The sequence below is a fragment of the Cyprinodon variegatus genome, unplaced genomic scaffold (genome assembly GCF_000732505.1).
Source record: "Cyprinodon variegatus isolate N-32 unplaced genomic scaffold, C_variegatus-1.0 Scaffold158, whole genome shotgun sequence".
Lineage (NCBI taxonomy): Eukaryota > Metazoa > Chordata > Actinopteri > Cyprinodontiformes > Cyprinodontidae > Cyprinodon > Cyprinodon variegatus.
Genome location: NW_015150611.1, coordinates 755,595 through 782,317, shown reverse-complemented (window position 1 = coordinate 782,317; position 26,723 = coordinate 755,595). Strand labels below are relative to the sequence as shown.

Here is a 26,723-nt window from a genome sequence, read left to right as displayed (position 1 = left end):
ATAGAGCTTATGAGAGAGAACGAGACATAGAGAAACGATGAAAATGTTAGATGGCCTTACTTTACCGAAGATTTAGATGGTAAATAAAATAAAGCAAACGTGGAAGGACATAGGAGCTTTGTTTTCCTTAATCAGATTTCAAGATTCAAGTAGGTTATATGTTCCTGGGTTTGACTATTTTGAAAAATATGGCAAATGTGCATTGAGTTTACTTGTTCTCCATGTTGGTTCTCTCGGCTCCTGAATAACAGGTCAATTGATCATCCAAGTTGTAAAACCATCCATTTTCTGTCACGCTTATCCCAAGCAGGATCGCAAGGGGTACTGGTGCCTATCTCCAGCTGTCTATGGGTGAGAGGCGGGGTAGACCCTGGACAGGCCCAAAATCAATTGCAGGGCAACACAGAGACAAACAGGACAAACAACCATTCATGCAAACACTCACACCTAAGGAGAATTCAGGGAAGCCAATTAACCTAACAGTGATGTCTTTGGACTGTGGCAGGAAGTTGGAATACCCGTAGAGAATCCACGCACGCTCAGTGAGCACATGCAAACTCCATGCAGAAAGAGTCCGGGCCGGAAACAAACAGGCAGGCAGGCAGACGGAGGGAGGGAGGGAGGCAGTTAGGGACGGACGGACAGACAGACAGACAGACAGCACTCACATCAGTGAAACATCATGCAAATCTCTAAAACAGTGGTATCCAAATGCAGTCCTAAGATATATTATCTTGCATGTTGACATTACATACAACAGTGGATTAATAAGCTAAACTGAGCAAACAGTAACAAGTAAGGAGCAGCTTCCTAAAAATAGAATGAAGTAGAAAGTACAATATTTGACTCTGAAATCTAGTGGAGTGAAAGTTATAAGTACCCCCCAAAAATTACGCAAGTAAGGTAAAGATACTCAAAAAAGTACTTAAGTACAGTAATCAAATAAATGTACTTTGTTAATTTCCACCACTGACTGTAATGTATAATGAAACATCTGAAAAGACATATCCGTTATTGAATAAAATTGTAATGCAATTTCTATTGTATTAAATTATCTTCCACCCCTTCTGCCTATCTCTAGCTGTTATTGGGGCGACACAGGACAAACAGTCATGCACATGTAACGCAAACCACCATTTATGTAACAGATGACCTTAAAACTAATGATCCCAGAAAAGAACCCTTACATGCACTACAAGAACTACTGTACATGCAGAAAGAACCAGAACTTCCTTACTGCAAAGCTAATAAATCTAAATCGATGTTTTGAGGTGCAGCCTCATCCCAAAGAATTACTCCAAAATATAGGCAAATGGAGCGTTACATAATATTATTACTAATAAACGCCAAAATGATCATGTAATGAATTGAAATTAAGTATAGAGGTAATAAGATATGGAAATAAGCAGACAATTCACACCGCTATTTTTTTCCAGTTCCTTTCAACAAACTGGTTTGACAAAAAGAAGTTATATCTCTATCTGCCTCCCTGACTACAAACAGAGTGACTTATGTTGGTTCTAGAGGGGCGTCCTGATCAGGTTGCAAACGCTACAAATATCCCCCACTAGCTCTTACTCTGCCGGGTCAGTCAGTAAAAGCTGCCTGCAGCTGGAGTGAAACTTTCTCCTTAGAGGATAAATAACCACTTCGCTGCAGATATGAGCCAAGGTAAGGCTGTGATATTTATTTTTTAATTAGAATATTACTATGTTATTATTATTACATTATTATATTGCTTGAACTTGTGGTGGACGTCCTCTATGTTCTGCACACAGATTCATTTGAGTGTGAGATTGAATCATGAGTGAAATGTGATCAGTGGAGAAGGTGAATGAAATGAGATATCACAGATCAGTGCCATTAAAATGATAAGAGGAATGTTTATGTCAAATGATTTATGATCTATGAAGAAACAATTACAAAAATAAAATGAAACCAACACTTTTTACTGTTTTTGTACATGCACACCTTTACATTTTCTTTATATTCAAAAACAACTTTTTTTTCTTAGTAGAAAAAGTGTTGGATATTCAGCGCTGTGATCTGAACATTAAGAGTAACAGCAGCAGCCATCACACTGAGCTGTATGGAGAGGAGCGGCTGATTGTCAGGAGGGGGCAACCCTTCAGCATTGTCTTACACCTGTCACCTAGCAACAAAGAGTTCAAAGAGGGAGAAGAAAACTTCAAGTTTATTGTTGAAACTGGTAATCTTGATTTTTCTGATTAATCAAAGAAAATGTGCCTGCAAACCCAATGTAGACAAGATGGAGTTTTTTAGTTGTGTTTTTATATTGATTTATATTGATTTTCATTTGGATTAAGGCAAACTTGATGGTTGCATCTATGTCTCTGCAGGTCCATTACCCAGAAGAGAATCTGATACTAAAGTTACCTTCAGTTTACAGGAATCCACTGTGGACACAGAGTGGAGCGCCTCTGCTTCCAAAGATGCCTCTGGAGGCACAATAACTGTATCTATCAGTTCGTCCCCCAAAGCCCCCATTGGGGAGTACACTTTGACCTTAGATCAGCTTGGTCAAAAGACCAGTTTGGGAAAGTTTACTCTGCTTTTCAACGCATGGTGTCCACGTAAGTTCATAAAGTTAAATTATTTACTACAGATTTTCTTTCTTTTTTAAATCTAACATTGCAAAACAGTCTTCTTGACTGAAAATTACTACAGTTGCTAATATGGAAGTGTTGCCAATGTGTTTCATCTGTGTGAACTAACAGAGGATGCAGTCTACATGCAGAGTGAGGAAAAGAGGAAGGAGTATGTTCTAGCGCAACACGGGCTGGTCTACAGAGGAAATTTTAAAAGAATCAAAGAGAAACCCTGGAACTTTGGACAGGTACCCAGACCTTTCATTTAGTCTGTTTACTATTCACCACTTCAAAAAACAAGATATTACAACTTTGCATAAAATATACCCGTAGTTAATGTATTCGAATGTGCTCTGCTGATCTCCTGACCACTTCTCTTGTCTTCAGTTTGAACCAGGAATTCTAGATATCTGTCTGAAGATCCTGGATGACAGTCCTAAATTTGTGCCAGATGCTGATAAGGACATTTCGTCCCGGAATAATCCTGTCTATGTGACCAGGGTGCTTAGCGCTATGGTAATAATAACAAGAGCTCTTGTGACACAAACATAAGTTTACATGCTTATTAATAAAAATGGATTTCATGGTAATGAAAAGGTACAGATTTGGCATACTGGAACCCCAGCAGTTGTTTTATTCTTTTGAGGGGGGAGCGGGGTTTGATAGCAGATGAGTTATGGATTCAATGGATTGTTTCCCTGTATAAAACATATGCAAACTGACGCATATGCAAAACTGATGTACTAACCAGATGCACAGCGGGTAGAAGGAGCAGAGGAGTTGGCACAAAAGTGTTTCGTTTTTTTGCCTTCATAAATACACAGAACATATGCTGTTCATAAGTAAGTCCAAAATACATGGAGGAGGATATGCTAAGATAATTTCTCATCATCCATAATAGGATTTTAATGGAATGCATCTATATGTAGTGTGTTTAAACTCAGGCACAAACTTGGTTGCAGAAATGTTTGCAGTCATTGTGGCAGAGTAGGTGAAATAACAAGAGAGAATATTTGATGGGTGTCAACATATCTGGATTGTAAGGAATGAAAATAATTGATATAATATATTAAGAAATCCTATTTTAGTGCAAACTCCTACTTCTATTGAATTGCTTTTCAATGGATTATTCCAGCGTTCCAGCAGAGGTGCATGTCAGAGCAGTTTTTCTGTATTCTGCAAACAGATATAATTTGAATGTCATCTGATACATTATGTAATTCAATGGATGGAAATAATCAGTTTTTGTAAAAGTTAGATAAGATTGCTTTGGGGGTTTTAAGTGTGGTGAAATCTAAAAAAAATCCTGACAGATTACTTTAACAGACTGAAAATTTTAGCTCTTTATTCCTCTGGAATTATGTGGAAAGTTCCGCAAGGAAATCAAACACAGCTTCAGAACCTGGAATAAAATGTTATAAGCAGATGGAACCAATGCTTTCTAGCTTGTGTCATTAAAAACTTACTATTATAACAGTTTTGGTGCCATTTACTGTATTTAGATGCAACTCATCATTATCTTTGATGTGAGGCAGCATTGAAATGAACTTGAGTTTTCATTTCAGTTTTCCAGTTATTACTTCACATGCATGTGCGTTCAGCTCAATGCATGAGTACATCTATTGCTTCTTTTATGTTTATATTTATTTCTCTTGCTGATATTCACACTGTGTGTCTTGCATGCTTGCTGCTGCTGCCTACAGATCAATAGCAATGATGACCGTGGTGTGCTGGTGGGAGAGTGGGCAGACTTTTCAGGAGGCAATCACCCTTCACTGTGGATGGGCAGCGGGGAAATTCTGCGTCAATGGGCAGAAAGTGGTCCAGTCCGTTATGGCCAGTGCTGGGTCTTTGCTGCTGTTGCCTGCACAGGTTAGATGTTACCTATAGGATAATTGGTTTTGTGTTTTTCTATCTTCAAGGTTGAAACATGTTACATTATTTATTGATGCTGAAAATGTCATACTATTATAGCCAACAGAATACAATTCATAAACATAAATCTTTAAGTTACACCAGTAATTTTCTCCACCTTCCTGTGTTCCTTCCCTACAGCTAATCAAAAGTCTAAAATTAGTCTGACAGCCTGATTTCTGTGTCCTCTGTTTGATCTTTCAGCATGTCTTCATGTCCATCTGCAGCCACTGAGGCTATCTCAGTGTTTTAATTTGCCGCTGTAATGCAGAATGATGTTTATCCTTCTTCAGTATCTAGGGCTCTGGGCATTCCATGCCGAGTGGTGACTAACTTTGGATCAGCTCATGACACTGATGCAAACCTGGTGATTGAACGCTTGTACGATGAAAATGGAGACAGAATTTCTGGGGATGATTCAATATGGTGAATATAAACTGTGACCATGAAGGGAATAGATATACAGTAAACTCATTGTTCTCTCATTTGCATTTTTACTAAACAGATCTGCAAAAAAAAGAAAAAAGAGTTTCTTTTTTGTTAAACCTTCTCTTCAGGAACTTCCATGTTTGGGTGGACAGCTGGATGACCCGTCCTGATTTGGGAACCGAGTTTGATGGGTGGCAAACCAGTGACCCAACACCACAGGAGACAAGTGAAGGTAATAAAAAAGCAGTTAAAAAAATAAAATTAACTTATATTCAATGATATTCATCATTACAGCCTGTGGGGTATGAGGCAATTTTTTTTTTTTTTTTTTTTTACAAATGTCCTCCAAATAGATAAAAAACAAGAATAATCAAAATAACACAATTATTCACAACCTTTGACACTGAAAATGAGCATTGGTATATCTGGTTTCATTGATTTCTCCTCAAATTCTGTTGAAGATTTTCAGTTATCCAGCTCATAGTCATTCCAAAAAAGTTAAAAAACAAACCAATGGACTTTGTTTTCCAAGTTTGAAGACGTTTTGCTTCCCATCCAGGAAGCTTTTTCAATGCAATGAGGAATGCTCTGATCTTTATATTGTAGAAACCAAAAAACCTCTCTACAGACCCATGGCTCAACACAGGCAACCTACCTCCTCCGGACAAGACTCAGCTGTACATCTACTCCTTATGGACAAAGGACGTTCATTTGAGGACCAGAATGTTTACATTTTGGACAAAGAAGACAGGTGGTTTTAAAGGGTTGTGAAGGAAGCCATTTATGTTAAGAGAGAAACTTGGAAAATAAAGTCCAGTGGTTTGTTTTTCTTTCTTAACATTTTTTTTTTTTTAGAATTTCTTGTCTCTCTATGACAATTTAGGAGCAGCTTCAGGATATGTGAATTGTCCTCAGGTCAGCCATTGCATGTGCACTCGATCACTCAGGCTTTATTGATGGAGTAGTCAGGCGGACCTGGCAGCCTGCATGAATTTTGCAGAAACACACCTTAAATCTTGTTCGACCAGGAGAAACCAACTTCTCTGGTCTGATGAAATCATTTTATAGGCTCAATTCCAATTATCCTGTCTGGAGAAAATTAGGCGCTGCTCATCACATGTTTTATTTATTTATTTTTTGTTTTGTTTCTGGATCTGTGGCAGGTGTTTTCTGCTGTGGCCCAGCTTCACTGCATGCAGTCAAAGAAGGAGAGGTGGCCATGAAGTATGACACCCCTTTTATTTTTGCTGAGGTGAGATTTCTTGCCTTATGCTCTAAAATGCAATAAGAAACAAAAACCTGTATTTTTATTGAATCACAGTTTATGTTTATCTTTATACTACTGTTATTTTTAAAAACTTTGTGCAGGTTTGAGTTTTTTAAGTGCATGTCACTCATGTCACATTCTTCTCAACCTTTAAAATTGTATTTTTTTTATGGATTTAGGTTAATGCCGATATGCAGGACTTGGTCCGCCTGTCCAATGGGAAGTTTGTGAAGTTCAGTGAATCCACTAAATCTGTTGGAAATTTTATCAGCACAAAAGCTGAGAGACATGACATCACACACCAGTACAAATATCCAGAAGGTAATGCATTGTTTCCTTCCAAGCCAATGAAAAAAAAATAACAGATTTCTAAAACTCGTGTCTAAAGGCAAATCATCTGAATTCAGTTCTGGTGCCACTCTTTCCTTCAGTGAAATAAGAAGTACATTTACAAAAGTAAAATATCTTAAGCCTGTTTTATATATAAATACCCTTTAACACTGCAGGAAAACAGCTACAACATTAACTTTCCACATTTAAGGTTGCAAGCTTCACTACACATTTAAATGGTTTTCTGATGTGAAAAATTAAGTAAATATGTAAAAAAAAAAAAAAAAAAACATTTCATTCTTTTTTTTTCTCCTTTTACTTAATATTTTTATTGGAAGCAAACATTTCATGACAAGAACCAATGTTTTTTTACAGCAAATATTCCATTACAGCCTTTACAGATATAAGTGATATTTCAATAGATATGATGTGCATACAAAGAGCAGAGATATACACTTACCATTCTACAAAATATTTGTTTTCTTTTTTTATTAAAAACATTTCTTTTAGCTTAATAGTATTTTAGTGTAGGGGCCACAACCATCGGTAATCTGACTGTTTGCATGCCGTTGCACATACATACCTGTCACTCTCTGACAAAGACTTGTAATGAAGGCCTTTATCATAGCAGTGTACTCAGCGGCCAGATAAAATTGTCATTGCAACAAGCTTTTTTGAGTATATCAGTTTTGTCCATGGGTAATTATTTTCATTAAACTAGTTAAACTAGCTCGTTAGACTTCTGAAATTATTTCTAATGAAATTATGATGTAACTCTATATGTATAAGATGTATACATGTAGTTTTGTTTTTCTCCTATTGGAATAGCATATCCATACCTTAAATTCTGAAGAGCAATATATTTATTTTTTGGTCCTTTAAAGTTAACACTCACCGAAAATGTTAATGTTTTTTTGAGATGTTAGAATACATTTTCAACTCATTGGACTGCAAATGCTTTTTTAAGCTATTCCATTGTCTGTGCTTGTGATTTTAAGGTTGCTGATTTTTTTATAAGTTTTCTAAACACTAATTCAGACAAAATAAAATTGTTAGGAATTTCCAAGCACAGAATCAGCATCCTTAGAAAAGTTTGACTCATTTAGATTCAGCTATCCTGATTATCTATGTTAAAGGGGCACAGTCAAGTTATAAATATGCCTTTAAATAAAAGGCTGAAAACTATTAGATCTTAATTAGGATGGCTACGAAATGGAGCACGGCCGTCCTGCAATGGGGCAGAGCAGCGTTTGGCGACATTAATGAAATAAACCATCAGATAGTCACTTATTCGGTCTGTCTGTCTGGGAATCAAATATTTTGGGTTTTTACCCTGATCTTGGACCTTTCCTTATAGTTTCATACGTCTGTTTTTATTGTAAATATACAGAAACGGCTTTATTTTCAAACAAACTGAGCAATGAAAAGATGTAATTTACTATATCGTCGCTGTTGGACGGAAACCTTGTATGTCCAAAACCATAAAGTTTACAGGAAATTGTAAAAACAGCGACAGCGGAAGAGTCCAATGGAGTAATGAGATTAAGTCCCAACTTTTTTTCAACACTTTTAATTGGTTAATATTTTCCAAAACATACGTTCACACGTGGGGACTGACCAATCGTATCAATTTATGAAAAAAAAAAAAAAAATTCCAAAATGGGAGTTACAAGGTTTTTTCCCGACAGTGACGATATGCAAAACTTTAAAATAACAAATAATAGGCCAGCAGGATGTACTAATCTTTCAGAAAAAAAATCTCGTATGCAAGCAGAGAGAGCGGCGTATAAAATCTAAAAAAAAATGTTAATCATGTGACCATGTAGCTTTAAGATTTGGACACATTTAAGTTTTTGTTTTAAAAAAGTTTTTGTGTTTTTTAGCTATCTAATCTTTAAAGTTCCAGTTATTTTTTATGCAATTACATAGCTTTAGGAGCTATAGATTATTCAGAAAGACAACTTTGTCACCTTTAACTGTTGCTAACTTAGGCATTTGTTGTTGCAAAACAACTAATTTTAAGTTTTAAGAATTTCAAGCTTCAAATTATAAGAGAAACCATGTGTTTTAATTTTTGTGAAAAAAACAATTATAAAATATTTTCATTACAAACAGCTCATGAATAATAAAGAGGTTTTTGAATGATTTCCAGTAATTATTTTAATATTGGGATGTTATTAATAATTCCCAAAATATTATATTTTCTTTAAGTGTAAATATGCTGAGTTTCAACTGAAATAGATTTGAGGATATCAAAATCTAATAGTTTTGAGCACAAATGTATATAGAAACATGCCATTACATGCCATATATTTCCCTGAAGAATGAAGAAAAGTGTTCTTCAGATTATGAGAATGTTAATTTAGTATGTTGATTAATTTACTAATACTTTTCAAACTTTTTTAAAGCAAGAAGGTCTTATCAGATGCTGCAGTGATTTCAGCTATCTTTAGCATTTCTACTGCCAAACCATATTTATTTATAATCTTGATGGTTTTCAGGCTCAAAAGAGGAGCGGCAGGTGTATGAGAAGGCCCAGAAACGCAACAAGCTGCTGCAGACAGGAGAAAAGCCAGGGCTCCATCTTAAGGTTGTTCTACTTTGTTCAACTGTATGCTGTCCTATTTATCATTCATGAAAAGATTTGTTAAACCCTCAAAAATTCTAGGTTGTTAGATATAGCTGATGTCCATAGTTCTTTGTAAATTATGTAGTCTTCTCTACCCATAGGCCTGGTTTTAGGATTTAAGTAATGATCATTACGTAAGTCGGTAAGGTTAGAGAAGGTGAATAGAAAAAATATAGATCCACTTTCATACTAATTATAGCTTATATTGATAATAATTAATAAAATTACTCTATTTAGAGACCAGGGAGATAATGGGAACACTTGTTTATATCCTGAGGCAAAAAGAAGCAGCAGGGAATGAAGGCAGGGTTTGTGATGCGATGGATCCACCTGGTGCACACTGAGCACATTGAGATATGAGTGATCGGGAAAGGTTTTCCTGGGCTCATTTTCATTCTTTTGACAGCACTGTAACTGTACCATTTCTTTGCAAAACTTAGGCAAAATAATTTTAAAGTCTTGTCTAAGAGTTATTTACCATAAGAAGTATTAAAGTGTTATTTTAAAGAGTGATCTCTTTAGCCTAAAAAAAACATGGGATAAGCCCCAAGCCGAAAGCAGCAGGCTATATTACACCTACATGTTGTAGTTGTGTTTCTGCTCAAATACACTTGATTTGTTGGCTGAATGAAGTCTTTATTTTGTGCAGATACCTGTTTTTGAGCCATTTATGTAAAGATAATCCAAAAAGGAGAGTGGTGTAGCTCCACAAAAACCTTATCTGTTTGTTCCACCTTTCTACTGTCTTGCTCCTCTTTTACTAAATCAGTCTTTATGTTTATATTTAATGTATTGCATTTGATCAAGCAATGTAAACAGGGTCAAAACTGACTATTCAAAATAAACTGCAATGCTCACTAATTAAAAAGATAAGTTAGTGGAAAGAATGACAGACAGCTGGTTTGAATGATTTCTGTCTACATCAGTTCCTGCAGGACTTTCACAAATTACTTTTTATTTTCTTCTTCTTCTATTTTAAGATCAAGCTGGCTAAAAACATGATTGTCGGCTCCAACTTTGAGGTGTATGCTGTCCTGACAAACAACTTCTTGGACGCAAGGACCTGTAACCTGCTTTTCTTTGCCAGAGCGATCAGCTACAATGGAAAACTCGGTGACAGCTGTGGATTTTCATCGGAAAACTTAGAAGTGCCCTCTGGAGAAGGTTTGTACGAGCACCTTAGTATCTGTTCATTTTCTTTAGGAAGTGCTACTTTTTTTAAATGGAAGGGAAATCCTCTGTAGTTTCAAATTTCAACACAAAGAAAACTTTGAAATAAGTAACCTGTATTTGTATCCAGTACCATTTACTATAAAACATAAATAATCTAGATTCTAGATTATTTATGTTTTAGATCATTAACAAATTTAAATGAATTGTTCCTTGGCATGAGGTGCACATTTTTCTTTAAATCCATTTATAAGTTTATAAATAACGCACATCGTGTTTCTGCAGCCTCTGGTGTTTGTTCTGCTCACACCTTCTTCATTCACTCTGCTTTCTTGTTTTATCAGCAGATTTAAGACTTCAAGTGATGCATGGCTCCCCTTTTCTGTGTTTTTGCCTACAGTATATAACCTCTTGACTTTTTTGAGTCCGATGCTGAAGCTGTCAAAAGTCAGTGCAGCCACTCTCTGGTTAGGGTGGAACTGCTTGTTCTGCCAAATACCTTTCCTGAAACCGTATTTTAATGTGGATTATGACCAAAATTTAATGGATTGTTCCTTGAACTGAGGTGCATTTATGGTAAAAAAAAAAAAAAAAAAACTTAAAATCCGTTCATAACTTTTCCAGTTATGCTGTTCACAGACAGAGAGACAAACTCGACTAAAAACATAATCCCCTTGGTGGAGGTAACCAGGCAGTTACATGAAGTGCCTCAGAAAATTTTAGAGAGAAAATTATAAACCCAACATCCTCAAGCTAAAGGAGCAAAGCAGCCAGATGAGCGATTTGGTTGGTGAGAAAAGCTGCGTTACTTAACTTGTGTCAGTGGTCATTATTTTTAGACATGTTATGCTTTGTTCAGAGAGACGTCTTTCTCTGAAACTGGAGTACAACAGATATGGAACAGCGATCGACCCTGATATGATGATTCAAGTGTCGGCCATCACCATCGACAAGCAAACCATAGATTTCCACAAGGCTGAAAAAATAATTGTGCTAGATGAACCGGACGTGGGGATCAAGGTAAGAATAATGCAGGACATCTGAAAAATGATGGAAACAAGCATGGCCGCGGGAAGTGGGGATGCTACAGCATCCCCTAGTGTCAAGAGGGAGATTTTTAAATAATTTATTAAAAATGCACAATTTATACATTTCTTATGAATATTTTTGGAAATGATTTTTACTTTTTTATATTTTACTATTATGTGTATTTGGATTTTAATTTAATTTTGAAGCCTATAAACACAAGTTCACAGAAGTTACGTTGCCTTAGCAACGTCAAGCAAGCTAAAGGTTGCCGAGTAAAGAGTTATCCCGCTCGTGGCAGGAGACTAGTAAATTTACATAGTCTAATGACAGGAAAGAGGAGAAAATATGGCACAGAAACGCATTTCTGACTTTTTTGTAAAACCCTCACCAGTGAAGAAGAACACTAGTACCGCAACCACAGCAACAGAGAGCGGCCAGAATGAGGAGACTGTCCGCCCGCTCTGATGGCAGTGAAGTTTAATTAATAGCACATATATTCACCTGAAAACTGATGTCTGTGTTTAACAGACCCTAATTGCGTGCACTGAAGTGTAAAAGTAGTGAAAACTCAATCTATTCATTTATTTTTATGTAATGTGTTTTAAATAGGTCTATAGGCTTGTAGGTCTTTTGTCCAAAAAAAAGGTTGCACATTTTTGTAAAATATTGACACTTGGCAAAAAACTCTTTCCAAAAAAAAAATTGTTTAATTAACTAGTAAATACAACATTGATCCCTCTAGTTCCTTAACAGTCCAAACCTTTTCTGAGCTAAATTTGATTTTTGCGCACATTGGGAGTGCAATTCACCTCAAATCTATGTTGTAATTTTAACAACTGAAGCATCTAAATTTTAACTCCACACAGTTTTTTCTCACTTGATTAACTAGCAGGTGCAGCGAGATTCATGCTCTTGAAGTTTTCAACATGTTTGTCCCATCAAAACTGCATCTGTGTATTCTATTAGTGTTTTATGTAATAAGGAGTGCATGATTGGGAAGTAGGGGAAAATGGCTCAACCAGAAACCCATGGCCGATCACCAACATTGTCAGGCTACACAATAGAAGCATTGATCAGCGAAGCAGTCTAGAGGTCTATGGGGGCTCTGGAGGGGCCGCAAAGATCCACAGATGAGGCAGAAATATCTGTCCACTTGACAAATTATGCACTCCACAAATTTGTCTTTAAAGAAAAATTGGCAAGACAAACATGATTGTAAAAAACATGAGAGATAATGTCTTGAAACTGAAATTAAATTGTGAAAAACTCAAAATGAGGTGGAAAACCCTACACATCACTACGAACATAACGTACTTCCATTGTCCTATTGGTTATGCACGGCGGTGGCAGCATTACACACATTAAAGGCGGAGTTTTAACGTGCAGCAGGAAAATGACCCAGTACATACAATCGAAGCATCTTCTTATGTTTAAATGTCCAAGTCAAAGGCCAGATCTAAATCAAGTAAAAAAAATCAGTGCAAACACATGATGCCACAACAGGATTTGTATGTGTTAAAAAAATAAAAAACCTCTACAACTAATTCTCTATATCTGTTAGTCAGTGGTTTTTACTGGTTATTAAATAGAATGTCAATAAACGAACTGTATATGAAATGTTTAAAAGTTAACTTCTGCAAAGCATTGAACTTCTATTAACTGACTGCAGACATTGACAAACAGCTTAAAACATCAAAAATGTTCAACACTAACGCTTCTGTTTATGTTTGAGTTAGACCTAAAGATATGGATTTGTGTTAGAATTACATGAGAGCAAATACCTGCCCCTCAACACAGTAATTTACAACACAGCATATTACAAGAAGACATTTATCCATAAAAATAAACTTAAACTGATTTGTATATTTCTTTTCTCTATTCAAGTGAAATGAAATGGTTAACCAAACTAACTTAATTCACAAGATTGTGTCCTACTGTTATCAATGATTATATTACAAATGCGAAAAATATAAACATAAAAGAAAAAACACGACGCTTTGTTATAAACATTTTTGGCGAGGGCGCCGCCATGTTGCCAGCTAAACCTCTCAACCATGAGGTACAGTATAGCTGGTATAGTATATGAAAAAAGCTTAATCTTTTTTATTTTATGTTTACCGTATATACTTCATATTTGTACTATAATTCTTGACAACAGTAAGACACAATATCTTGAACTAAATTAGTTTGGTTAACAGTTTCATTCCCACTTTAAAAGCAAGAATGTGCTCACAGTTCATGTTTTAAAAATCTACCAATATGTCCACCTGATAGCACTTTATGTCATCTCTTTTATGGGGAACCTGATCCTCCGTCTACAGCTGCTGGGTGAAGCCAGAGTGAACCAGCCTGTGACTGCGCAGCTGACCTTGTTAAACTCTTTACCAGAGCCGCTGCTAAACTGCAGCTTCGCTATAGAGGGCATCGGTCTCACAGACGGCAAACCCATAAAAGCAAAGTATGTCAAGTTTTTACCTCTTTTATCTGCAAAGAGATCCTGGATTAAGAATGTGTATTGTATGTGATATAATATATTTCAAGACAAAGGATTTTTTAAAAATAAAAAGAAGGGAGTGTTTCGAATTTTAGCGCCTATAACTAGGTCTTTGCATGAGGAACAGGGATCAGATATAACAAAGGTTAGGACAGGGTGTCTCCAAAAAAAAAGTAACCCTGCTATGACCAATACTTACTGATGACCAATATTCAGAGAGAAAGAGAAAAATGTAAATGATTAGAAAATATGTCAATGTATGTCAAATAAACTGTCAATAAAACACAGATACCCTAATGCTACGTTCACACCCCAAGTGCTGAGTAGTAGAAGCAATGGGTCTACAGTTGACACACATCAAGGCTCATTAAAGGTTGTGCAGTGCATCTAGAACAGCATCGCATCGGAGCAACTGAAGAAGCTCCACATGCACTTCTGGGCATCCTAGGCGCATGACACACTTCACAAACAGCAGATGTTGGAGTTAGATAAGATTAGCTTTTGCTGCTTGAAGTGCCACATCAACCAATCAGAGCGTTGCTGATGCAGAGTGCTATTATCACTCCACTAAAACTGTTTATTAACGCCTACATTGACTTAAAATGTCTAAACCTGCCAGCAAAATATGTTGTATTTTGTCCTCCTGGTGCCTGCAGTTTGTACCACATACCTGAAAAATGCTAACATCTGCATCCAGTAACCACGAATAGTAGGGGAAAATCTCCAAGAGGTGGCCAGGCCTGAGGCAGCTGCTGCTGGGCATTCCCAGTGACAGCGCACCGCCGGTATGTGGGGGTCTGAGCTGCCGATAATAAAAAAGGCAGGATCGTAAATTTCGATGAATTGACCGCACAGATGATGTTTTAAGGTGGACTTTCTCACTTAAAAATATATTAAAACTACTTTCTACCCACCTATAACAGCAAATATAGCAAAGCCGTTCTCTACCATTGAACACAGGAGCAGCAGAAGCATCAGACGCATCTGGACACACTTTACTGGACGCAACTCAGGAGCATCAAGGATGCGTCTGACCTTAATGTGTACAAACATCCTAAATGATGCTGCGGGTTCTTTTTTGCTGCTGAAATTGGATTAGGTGTGAACGTAGCATAAGAACTAAGAACAACAGAGCAAACATAAACCTATAAAAGCTAGAGGCCCAAATAATTGTGATGAATCTGTCTTACAGGGTGGGAACTGTGGGAGCGAAGCAAGAAGCAAAGGCCAGCATTGACTTTAAGCCCACCATCACCGGCTCCAGTGTGCTGCTGGTGAACTTTGATAGTGACAAACTGAAGAACATCAAGAGCTTCATTGATGTCGTTGTGAAAGAATGAATCAGACCACAACTCTTGGCAATCGAGCCATTTGATGTTGTAGTTTAACTTAAAGCCATAATGTTTTCATTTTATGAGATTTAAATGTACAGTAATGAAAAAGGAGTAAAGATTTTTATCAATATACACATATGTTTGAATTTGTTAATAGAGTACATTCATTACACTGCTGTTATCCAAATAAGAGGAATTTGTGCAGAAGGCAAAGATAGAATTGAAATGGAAATAAAACATTTGGAAAGGAATCATAAACATATACAAATAAAAGCTTATGAATTCTTGAAAACAGCTTCCGAGACTATAAATAATATTACGTTCACAGGTAACAATTATGGTAGACATTTATTCAACCAGCATGCGTCCTCAGATCATGCAACTACTTTGGCCTTATATTAGTTGGCTTTTGTTGTGTCCTCCCTGAGCTGTAATTATTCTGTCCAATCACCATCCTTATATGCCACACCTGGGAAGTGAATAAATTGTCTCAGGTGAAGGAAAAGTGCTTGCAACTGTATGTGCATGTAGTAAGTCCTTGATCTTTGGAGCTTATGAAAAATGGAAGCAGTAACATAAGTTTTGCTTTTTCTATCTTTATTAACAACATATATTTAAGGGTTAGAATGTATAATTTAAGACTTGACATTACATCAGATCAATAAACAAAGGAAAAGAACATTTCCAATTTTTTCTTTATCACGAAAACAAGTGATCATGTTGTCTGGCTTAAACCACTAAAGACTTAATACAAGCCAGTGTCATTGACCTCCACTGTCAGGACGGCTTCACCTGAATCTGTCATGGAGGCACTGATGATAACATAGTCACCCTCATAAAAAATGCCCGACTCATCAGCTTTTCCTCTGACAAAGTTACTCTCACCTCCATTGTACATCTTGTCGTAAAGACTGTGGTCACAGTTTTTATCTTTATTAAAGATTCCCACAGCAAACCAGTTGGAGTAAAGGATTCTGTCATAAGGCACAGAGAACATGACGGCCATGATGTGGCTGTAGTCGTTCAACTCGGCATTGAAAAGGTCGTAAGTAAAGACACCAACGGCCCCTGTAGCTGCTCCTTTAGTCTTTTTAAAATGTGCCTTCACGGCAGAGCAAGGACCAACCATTGGAGGCAAAGGCACCTCACAGAAGCCGCTCTCAGTGTAGACCCTGGAAAAATGAAGAAATAAAAGCAGATTGGGTTTTTTTGCAATGTGAGAAATTCTCTTCCTGGGCGGGGTTTTATCTTATTATTTGATCTGCAGTCATGAAACCATTCACAACAGACTTTTTTTCTTTCTCAAATGCTGGCTGTATATGATATAAGTGTTCTGATGGAAATTTTGATTAATCTCCTAAATTTGTAATTAAAACCATTCTTCACTTAAGACATTTAAAATTTGTTTACAACATATCATTACATATTTGTACAAGAACACAATAAAATATATGTTTTCTGTGTAAAATTTGGACAAAAAGTTACAGTTAAATGTATTAGTTTGTTTTAAAGGGGTCATAGAATGATTATATAGGGTGTTTGGTGTTGGTCCTTAAGGTCTCTTAATAGCATGTGTAACTTTGGTTGGGCTGAAAATGGCATATTTGCTGTTCTATGAGCCCTAATGCAAGCCTGGTTATAAGCCTCAGAATGAAACGACAGGTTTTCTTCCTTTTATGGTATGTTCATGAATATTTAGATGAGCTGCACGCTGATTGGTTGCTTTACAATGAGCGAAGCTGATGAGCATCATAGCAACAAGCACTCACTCACTGAAACATCGAAATTCTTGATATAGGTAGAAACCAGACGTCCTCTTTTTCCCAGACATGTCCTACTTTTCAAACCTAAAAAAATGTCCTTAGGGAATTTCAAAATCGTCCGGGATTTTGGTCGAATACAGTGCAGCAGAACCGAGCCGTGAGCTCCGGGGCGGGTCTGACCTGGGGAAGGAGCGACCAAACCTGACCCTGTGAAGGTAGCCTGGACACCGGCGGCCCTGTGCTTCCCCCTGTCTGCTTTACAAAGTAAGGCAGGCGAAGCATACCGTCACCGGGTCAGGTTCGGTAACCCGGTCGCTGGGATTCCCGGACCAGCCCCGGAGCTCACTGCTCGGTTTGAATGCCCGGTCGGGTCCAGCCAGTGGCCCAGCAGCCCCCCCAAAGTTTAGCAAATTGTGCTTTGAACTGTCCAAGATTTTGAAAGCTGTCTTCAGTAAAATGCTTAGAGCAAATAAACAGCTGGGCATCAAACTTTACAGGGATCTTCTGGTAGACAAAAATAATCCATGCCTGTCAAGTCTTCAGATCCTTGGGAAGACTGTGAAAATGTTCCCCTTTCTCCGTTCAGCCTGGAACACTGCATTTACTGTATGTCAATTTTTCGACAAAAGTACAGGTCAGAACCAAATAAGGCAACATCCCCGAGTTTACGTCAACTTGGGGCTTCGTTTGGGTTTGCTTGTTTTATGGTGGAAGTTTGGAATTGTGAGATTTGCATAGAAAGGAGGTGTCGATGGGGTTTGAACTTCTCTGTACGTCACTTTCACCCACTGAACTATTGTTATTCATCTATAACAATGTACACTCGGTTTTGCATTCTATGACCCCTTAAAATTACTACCAAATTCCTTATGAAATGTCCATTGTCACATTTCCTTTGCTGTTGTATGGACACTGTTGTAAACCCACAAATTGGGTCTTAAAAGTGACGCATTACCTTGGGTTGGAAAGAGTGTAGGAGTTTGTGTTGTTCTTAATCTCAACAGAGCACTGACGGTGAGGCATTGTGTTGAGGTTTGCTGAGTGGGGTAAGAGACCAGACTGTGACCTGCAAAAAAAAACATATAAAAAAAAACCTTTAAAAAATAAGGTTATGGACCATATGGATAAGCTGGATTTAAAAAAAAATTAATATTTTTAATATACAGAAATATGTAATTCAGAAGGATAGTCAGGTAAATGTCCAAGAGGAAATTTTTTTTATTAAATTGCAGCTAACGAATTGATTTAATGGGAAAAATCTAAAAATAAACGTCAACAGGTTGCACACTTTTAAAGATGGAACATTTTCTAACTGCAGCTTTGCTTACCTTTATTCAGCCTGCTTGTTCAAAAGAAATACAGATGATTCTAGAAGACAGATTGGGGATCCTGGTTCCAGACTGAATGAAGCCACTCTGCGTCAGCTCGTGACTGACGAGGTTTTATTGACACAGATAATCAGGACCTTTAACATTTGACTTCCTCTTTATCTAACTCTGAGCATTTTCCCCAGTGTGACACAAATTATCACACAGGGAGATAAGAATAGGCTGATTCAATCACAGTGTGTTTAGCTTCTGTTAAAAGGTTTGCTTTGCTGTTTTTCACTTACAAAAAAGTTGTTGGGAATATAGAAACAGATTAGTTAGTGATGGTTGTATAGTACTAAGATGAAATATCCCTATAATATGGGCAACAAATGAATGGTTTTCAGTTTATCAGCCAAGAGTGTGTCCTTTAACCAGGATACTACCACACTGTTGTTAATCTGAATCATTAATAAAACATAGGCACCGGTTCCTGGTAAATAATGACAGGGGCATATTTGTTGGGTTTTTAACAATCAAATCAGAAACTTGACTCTTCAACAATGTTTCAGGAAAAAAAACTCTTAAAAATTAAAATATGGTTGTTGTTATAGAGGTGATTTATTTGCATTGCTTGAAATTATTGCATAAAGACAATTAAAATCACCTCCCCACCTAAATATCTGCCTATTGAAGTAAACCACTAAATTTATTAATCTTGCTTTATTGTGACTAAGATTAAAAAAAAAAAAAGGAGTCTTAGAAAACAGCAGAAATTAAAATTTAAAAGTCTTAAAGTTTTGTTAACAGACTGATCTCTCGTTGAGAGACGCCAAAGTAACCAGAAACAGGCTATGGAATACGTATGTGTGTACTTTGGTTCTGTGTGTACCAAAGTTCACACATAACCAAGATACATGAGGAGACACTTAGAAAACATTTATAACTTCTTGTATGTTTGTGTTTCTATAAAACATATATTACCATCGGTCTAGAAATAAGCAATGGCTTAATGGTTGCTTTATTTGTCACAGAACCTGGAGCAGCATGGGAGACATTTCAGTTTCCATACAGCCTGTACAGGAAAAGACCACAGACATTATACTGTAAATGGGGGGACACGGGGTCTGGGGCCTTGCTGCACCTTAAAGGCCTGAACGGCACATTAGATAAGAGAAAAAAAAGAGAAAAGGCTCACAATGGGAAAGAGGATGTAGGCCTCTGCAGTTTTTAAAGGTAAAACTCCATTGAAACCGCCGATCTGCAGAGAAAGATTTAATGAGCATAGCCTTTGAATGGAACAAAACAGAATGGAATGAGATGATCACTGAAACCTACTGATATCCACTGATGGGCACGTTACTTTGAAAAAGTTATTAGTTATAGTTACTAGTAACTTCTCCCCAAAAAGTAACTGAGTTACTAACTGAGTTACTCCACGATAAAAGTAACTAGTTATTAGTAAAAGTAACTATTGCGTGTGTTTCAAAGCCAGCTGAATACAGTGGATGACAAAAACAAGTACCTGCAGAGAGTTTTGCATTTATTGCAACTCAACGTAAATGACATCGGGGGGAACGTTATCTGCCGGAGTCCTCTTCACTCTCCATCTCTCTGTGTGTGCTGTACGTTAACACCCGCCAGCGGAAACACCCACCTACCCAACTGACAGACAGAATCTCACTATACATCAGCCAATCTCATCCTCCCCTCTTTCATCACAAGGCGCGTACGAGTCCTATCATGAAAAAAGGTTAATTGTGCGACCTGAGTGACGTGCATTTATGGGGTGTCGGCAATGGTAACTGCGTTATAGTTACAGTCAAAGTAATTAGTTAGATTACTCGTTACTAAAAAAAGGTAACGCCGTTAGTAAAGCCGTTACTTTCAACGCCGTTACTCACATCACTCGTGATATCCAAACAACTCTAGGTGTCAGTGATTATATCATTTTAAAAAATTTACATTTTTAGTTTTTAAATTTTAAAAACAAGCTGTTTTAAATGAAATATTTTTTGTACACACTCGTGTATACAAAATGACAAAATAAATCGGTCTAAGTCTAATTTTCTTGTGGTGTTCTTGTTCCATGAAGTGGTTCTAGGGTCTAAGAGTTGTTTTTAAAGAAATGTTGATTGAAATTGGGATATAGAAACTAATAATCAATTTTGAGAGATAATTGATTTGATTTTACAAGGTTTCCAATCTTTACAGTTTTTGAATACACACCCCACCCCCACAACCACCACCACCCCAAGACCCTGCAACTGCAGCCAAACTAGATGGAAAATCATATGTGACTATACACACACCGGCCTGTGCCCACATCCTTTCATAATGCATAATTATTTCTTCATTCCATTTTATGTCTGACCCTAACCCTTCTTCTTATCTTTACCCTAATCAATTTCAGTACATACCTAACCCTAAACTGAACCTAAACTTAGTCTACACCTTAGTCCTAAACCTCATACTCGACCCAAGAGGAGAACTTCTCATGGGAATCATTCATCAGTCCCCCAATGTAGTATATTCACATACACAATTCTTTTTTTTTTTTTTTTTTTTTAATACACAATTCTAAATGACGAATCGTCTAATGATATCACAGCACAGTATATCAGTATCACAAATTTGTTAAAGGCTTAAAAGAGCAGGTATGATGCATACACTAGAGACTGACATTTTTTCGGGAATCCCACGGGTCACGGGATTCCCGTGGGATGGGAGTCAGTATTAGTAACGATCACGTGATTGGGACGGTACAGGATTAAACATTAACGGGAGCAGACGGGAGCAGGAGCAAACCAATAGTAACTAAAAAAAACTAGGATCGATGCCAAAAAAAAAAAATAAAAGCCTACACTATAATGCGAGTCAAAAAAACTACACGACCCAAAAACCAACAGTGCTTCCGCTCTGAGTTTTTCACCCACGCTCAAAAACAAGAATGGGAGTGGTGCAGGAGCGGGAGTCATTCTGAATGGGAGCGGGATGGGAGTGGGAGTAATTTCACCAGGAGTGGGACGGGACAGGATTTAGATTTCTACTCTGGCCCGGGATCTGGATGGGACACAATTTTTTTCTGTGGGAGTGAGAAGGGACAGGAGTGAAAATCCACTTCCGTGTCAGTCTCTAGTATACACAAAAAGAAAGGATATTTGCTTGACATTCTGCAGCCTTTTCTTTTTGTTTACAATATAAATAAACATAAAACGAGCACTGAGGAATGAGAGAGGAAGAATAAAAAGAAAAGAAATAAATACAAGGGAGAAGGGGTCCACTTGAACAGAACTAAATCAGAGATAATCATGCACAGATTGTCTTTTTGAGAGCATTTGTCCCTCTAGACATCATCTCAATTTAGTTCAAGCTCATATTCCAAATCAGCCTTGACTAGTAAGTAGCAAAAAAGATCTAAAGACAGAATTTCATTATAGGCCTATACTTTAGAAATTGTAGACTTTAAAATAGGGTCATGGGTCAGAAACTCCTCCCACTGCAGAGAGTTGGTGGGATAGAGTGAAAGTCTGTGAGTAAAACCTTGGAACAGTCAAATCGGAAAGAAAGAGTTATTCTAGAAGTTTTATAAATACCTTTCATCTGCTTTTTTGCAATTTGACTTTAGCTGTCAGACCCAGTCACACTTTTCCACTAGTTTTATTGATTTCTGATTTTCACTGTTATTTTATTTTTTTACAAGCACATATTTAAATGGCACTATTCCTTCTTGTATGTAATATATTTTGGCCCAGACCAAAGAAGATTTGAACAGGCACACAAAAACCTGATTGATTAGTATAATTTGGTTCTCATACATGTATTATCAGTGGGGGGGGTGTCAATCTTGGTCTTTAAGAATAATATTTCTGGTGAATTTAAACGTAAACAAATCAAATAATGACAGTTGTAATTATCTCAGAATTCTTCATTTGGAATTCTGATGACAGGTCTGTATTACATCACAGAGGACCTTTATATTCCAAGCAAGAATTCTAGCAGACTCATTTCTGCACCGTCAAGGTCAACATTAGCACAGCACAAAGGTTTTAATCCTCTGGAGGAAAATATAAGAGAAAACATGTCACTGCATAATGAGCTTCGCCTGACGAGGCAGTTGTGTGACGCTGTCATCAGGGTGGACGGTGCTGAATTTTCCGTGCACAAGCTTGTCCTGTGCAAATGCAGCCCATATTTCAGGTAAGGTCTTAGCAGGAGATGCTGCAGACTTTTTGAGAAAGAAATGGCCTGTTATGAGAAAACAAATAAGAGTAAGAGCCTGTGATAAGAAGTAAATTTAATGGAAAGTTCTGGCTATCGTTTGTTTGTGGATTCAGGATCTTCGTAATGATCTGAAACGCTGTGTCTATTCATCAAATGTTTAATAAGTGTTTTCTCTCTCTTTGTTTTTCACAGGGCTCTGTTTAGCCGCTGGTCAACACCAGCCTGTGCGACCTTTGACATCCCTGAAGTCACACCCTACCAAATGTGCCTCATTATTGATTTTGCCTACACAGGCTATGTTCCTCTGACAAATGAAAACGCTCTGGAGCTCTTCATAATGGCAGACCACTTTGGTATTAGTGGCCTTTTACAAGCTTGCAGTGATTTCTTGGAGAAACACCTGAGCCCCCTGAACTGCATCCAAATCTGGAAGCTTACGTACACGTTCTACCACCCTGAACTTAGAGACAATGCCTTTTCATATGTCCTTAGACATTTTGAGGAGGTTGTCTCTACTTGTGGAGATTTCCTTCTTCTCTCTGCACAGAGTCTTGCTGATATCATTGGCAGTGACCTGCTAATTGTAAAGCGGGAAGAGATAGTATATGAAGCCATTCTTAAATGGATGAACTATGCACCTGAGGAAAGGAAAGAATACAGCTCACTGCTGTTTCCCAAGGTACTTTGACAAAAACAGTCTTCACTTACATTTTACCCAAAAAAATTGTATTCTTTCTTTGATACATAATTAGATACATGAACAATCGAAATATTGACATCAACTGCAGATCTGGTTTTGGGTCATTAAGGCAGTAACCCAGAGTAGGGAGTGTATATGGTCTGTCATCTAGTGGCCAAATAGGTTGAGGCACAAGTGCCTAGGTGCTACTTTTAGCTGTGTTTAATATAGAAATTAATTATTAGAGAATCAGAGTAGGAATATAAAAACTTGAGTTTAGGAGGGTAAGAAAAGGACTTGGCTGGGACACCATTCATGAAACGACAGGACACAAGGATATGATTCATGGAATAATTACAATCTATCAGTGAAAAATGGTTTTATTTTTTCTTTATTTTCTAAGGTCACAATTAAAAACACAGGGTGAGATTGAGTACAAATTTAGGTTGATAGAAAAAACTTTACAAAAGAAAAAACAACCAATAATATAATAACCAATTAAACAATTTTATAATTAATCAACCAAGGCCTTAGTTCTAACGAAGTTTTGGAAAGGCAAGTGTTAAGAACTGTGGTTCCCTGCTTTATACAATATAAATCGACTCATGTGCTTATGTCTCTGTACAGGTCAGACTGGCTTGGATGTCTCCAAAGTACCTGCGTGAAAACGTGAATGAGAGGGAATTTGTGGAATCAATTCCAGAACGTCAGGCGAAGTACTTCCAGTCTCTGAAAATCATTCCAGACCACTGGAGGGAGACAAGCTACAGGTCCTTCATCTGCCCAACTTTGGCAAAGCCCCGAGTCCCCCCCGCCCTCATGCTGGCTATAGGTGGATGGACTGAGAGAGGCCCTACCAGTTTGATTGAAGCCTATGAATCCAACACTGAGTACTGGAAACGTGCGCCTATGACCACAGAAACTTCCCTGGTTTATCATGGGAGTGTTTTCCTCAATGGATCAGTTTATATTGTTGGTGGCTTTGATGGTGTTAAGCAGCCCAATGCCATGCACAGACTTGACTTGGCCTCAATGACCTGGTATGAGGTGTCACCAATGCACAGCAAGCGCTGCTTCGTTAGTGTCACCGTGATGAATGGGTTCATATACGCCATGGGAGGTTGCAATGGATCCCAACGGCTCAACACTGTTGAGCGCTACGATCCAAGAAGCAACCAATGGACGCTTATATCTTCCATGCATGAGAAAAGGAGTGATGCCAGTTGTACAACCCTTAATGGCAGAGTGAGTGACAGTAGTTTATTTTAAGGGCAACAAGTATATATTAAAAATCTCATGGTGTCACACACGTTTGCCTATTGTTAAAAGTTAGTCCTAAAAACACAACATATTTATAATGGTAGGGGGATTTCTAGAGATAGACCTCTTCAACCAAACACTTTTCTTTTAAAATGTTTTCCAGGTGTACATCTGCGGTGGCTTTAATGGAAGCGAGTATCTATCAACAGCTGAGGTTTACAACCCAGACACAGACCAGTGGACCATGATTGCCAACATGAGCAGCAAACGCAGCGGACTTGGTGTTGCTGCTTTTGGTGACTATATCTTTGCAGTAAGTATAGAGGTGCACAATCACAAGACTGAGCAAAGCAGAAATGTTTCTTTTTCAACCTAACCAAATGGTCCTGTCAATATTATGTGCCAAATAAATAAAATAATGTTTAGGTGTATTTACATTTCTGGAAAATTCAATGAAAAAAAACAAACTTCTATGGGTGTGTAAGTCTTCATTTTGTCCACTTTATTATTACTTTTGAGACTTAAACAGCTTTATTAGAAAACTGAAACAATTAGAGCTTAGAATTAGAATTCAACTTTATTGTCATTAGACTCTCAGAAGTATAAAAGCAACAAAATTGTGGGTTTCAGTGTTGGGTTAAGGGTCTTGCTCATGCTCTGAGAAAGCTGCAAATACCCAGTTTGATCCCCACAGCCTGCACTCTGGGTCCCTGAGCAAGACCCTTAACCCCACACGGCTCCCTGGGCAACAGACAATGGCAGCCCACTGCTCACCAAGGGGATGGATTAAAATGCAGAGAGTGAATTTCCCAATTGTGGGAAAATAAAGGGATTTACATAACATTACATAACATAACTTCGTAAGACTTCTTGAAATCAGGATATATATAAATTCAAAACTAATCTTACTAAGTGCAATAAGAATAAAACAAATGTGTAATAATATAAAAATAAGAAAATAATATTATCTCTGACACCTTGTTAATTTGATGACACTGCTTAGGTTTCAGTGATTATCTTATTCTGTTTTGTTCCATTCTGACATATTCTCTTTAAATCTTTCTCTGCAGGTTGGTGGTTTCGATGGATTCTCACGTTTAAACACTGTTGAGGCCTACAATGTCTCCACCAAAACCTGGTGCAAATTTCCCAGCATGAAAAAGAAACGCAGCAACTTTGGCATTTCCGTGATGGAAGACCTCCTCTTTGCCGTCGGAGGCTTTGGTGGCGTCTCTACCATCTCTGATGTCGAATTCTATGACATTAAGGCCAACATGTGGGTCAAAGCCAACAGCATGAAGATGTCCCGCAGCGCTCTGAGCTGCTGTGTGGTGGACAGGCTCTACAACACAGCTTATTATGCTGACCATCCCAATTCTGGCCAGCTCAACTACTTACCTTCAGATGAGGAAGAAGAGATGGAGCAATGAAGTCCATCCATTTGTATTTCTCTATTAAAAAATCCTCTGTAAACATTTCTCCATCTTATTTCACATACATTGATTGATTGATTGATTGATTGACTTTATTGATCTCACAGTGGAGAAATGTTATTGTTACATCAGCTCAAATATTCAAAGAAGAATGTGCTAAAGGAAGGAAAAGGTGCATGGGATATATAGAGTATATACAGTGCGTCCACATATGACAGCCTTTCCTGCAAGCCCCCCTTCCCTCTTCAAGTTTGTGTATTTACTCTACCTTGCTAACTGTCCCTATTGTAATTAAAATAATATATGATATGACCAGCCCTTCTACATGAGACTGTATAAAGGCTGAAACAGACTGGCATCAGACCAAGAGCATGCTCCAAACACATTTCATTACCTTCCCCTGCAACATCAGACCTTTTTGCAGGAATATCTTGATAAGTCATATCTAAATCTTTTATTTAGGCAATCCTATTGAACAACCAGATATCATACGCAGACATCCCAAGTCTCCGGAAGTTCTGGGAGTCTCCCTGATATCCATAGTTGTTTCACATATGCCCGTGAGTCTGATAAATTATCCCGGATTTTACACTCTGCGAGGTGGGGTTTCTAATGCGAGTGAGAGCGGGCAGACAATTATTCATGCATCATGTGCGGATTAGAACTACTGCGATTGCGCAGCCACAACAAAAGAGCACGGGGTGTGAGGAGGACGTTGCTGGTGAAACCTGTGCAGCGTATCTGACCAAATGCTCTGTTCAACCAGCGTTCCAGGCAACTGATTGATCAGAGAGCTGATTGGATCAGTCCGATAAGTTTCTCTGGGTTACTCTCTGGCAGTCACCTAGTTAC

General features: G+C 37.7%; 3 protein-coding genes across 5 annotated transcripts; 2 read left to right on the top strand and 1 right to left on the bottom strand.

Annotated features, from left to right (window-relative positions):
- Window positions 1–1,567: 1,567 nt before the first annotated feature.
- tgm2 (transglutaminase 2) lies at window positions 1,568–15,446 on the top strand. 3 transcript variants are annotated; one of them, XM_015377728.1, is made up of 15 exons: window positions 1,568–1,671; window positions 2,015–2,209; window positions 2,361–2,594; window positions 2,739–2,857; window positions 2,997–3,125; window positions 4,313–4,481; window positions 4,817–4,949; window positions 5,081–5,184; window positions 6,116–6,204; window positions 6,399–6,540; window positions 9,051–9,139; window positions 10,159–10,342; window positions 11,208–11,368; window positions 13,699–13,835; window positions 15,064–15,445. In XM_015377728.1, exons 1-15 carry the CDS (start codon window positions 1,662–1,664, stop codon window positions 15,209–15,211), a joined length of 2,043 nt encoding a protein of 680 aa, XP_015233214.1. In that variant the 5' UTR covers window positions 1,568–1,661; the 3' UTR covers window positions 15,212–15,445. The 3 variants fall into 3 exon arrangements, with proteins under 3 accessions (XP_015233214.1, XP_015233216.1, XP_015233215.1); XM_015377729.1 differs by having other exon boundaries at window positions 1,596–1,671; window positions 2,018–2,209; window positions 15,064–15,446; XM_015377730.1 differs by lacking the exons at window positions 11,208–11,368; window positions 13,699–13,835; window positions 15,064–15,445 and having other exon boundaries at window positions 10,159–10,497.
- A 196-nt stretch (window positions 15,447–15,642) lies between these two features.
- LOC107086642 (DELTA-sagatoxin-Srs1a-like) lies at window positions 15,643–18,361 on the bottom strand. Its single transcript, XM_015377732.1, has 3 exons — window positions 18,297–18,361; window positions 17,924–18,034; window positions 15,643–16,377 (listed from the first exon to the last, which is right to left on the bottom strand). The coding sequence occupies exons 2-3, from the start codon at window positions 17,989–17,991 to the stop codon at window positions 15,951–15,953; spliced, it is 495 nt and encodes a 164-aa protein (XP_015233218.1). The 5' UTR covers window positions 17,992–18,034; window positions 18,297–18,361; the 3' UTR covers window positions 15,643–15,950.
- Window positions 18,362–22,269: 3,908 nt separating this feature from the next.
- On the top strand, window positions 22,270–25,868 carry LOC107086667 (kelch-like protein 10). Its single transcript, XM_015377758.1, has 5 exons — window positions 22,270–22,475; window positions 22,692–23,178; window positions 23,806–24,423; window positions 24,602–24,751; window positions 25,509–25,868. Exons 1-5 carry the CDS (start codon window positions 22,357–22,359, stop codon window positions 25,866–25,868), a joined length of 1,734 nt encoding a protein of 577 aa, XP_015233244.1. The 5' UTR covers window positions 22,270–22,356.
- Window positions 25,869–26,723: the final 855 nt, after the last annotated feature.

What these genes read in the sequence shown, in the direction of transcription:
- LOC107086667 (XM_015377758.1), top strand. Translation starts at nt 22,357, where the DNA reads ATGTCACTGCATAATGAGCTTCGCCTGACGAGGCAGTTGTGTGACGCT. An exon ending in GTACAACCCTTAATGGCAGA is followed by an intron (nt 24,424 to 24,601) that starts GTGAGTGACAGT and finishes AATGTTTTCCAG; the next exon opens with GTGTACATCTGCGGTGGCTT. An exon ending in TTGGTGACTATATCTTTGCA is followed by an intron (nt 24,752 to 25,508) that starts GTAAGTATAGAG and finishes CTTTCTCTGCAG; the next exon opens with GTTGGTGGTTTCGATGGATT.
- LOC107086642 (XM_015377732.1), bottom strand. Translation starts at nt 17,991, where the DNA reads ATGCCTCACCGTCAGTGCTCTGTTGAGATTAAGAACAACACAAACTCC. An exon ending in TACACTCTTTCCAACCCAAG is followed by an intron (nt 16,378 to 17,923) that starts GTAATGCGTCAC and finishes TCATTTTTCCAG; the next exon opens with GGTCTACACTGAGAGCGGCT.
- tgm2 (XM_015377728.1), top strand. An exon ending in TGCTGCTGTTGCCTGCACAG is followed by an intron (nt 4,482 to 4,816) that starts GTTAGATGTTAC and finishes ATCCTTCTTCAG; the next exon opens with TATCTAGGGCTCTGGGCATT. An exon ending in CCCCTTTTATTTTTGCTGAG is followed by an intron (nt 6,205 to 6,398) that starts GTGAGATTTCTT and finishes TTATGGATTTAG; the next exon opens with GTTAATGCCGATATGCAGGA.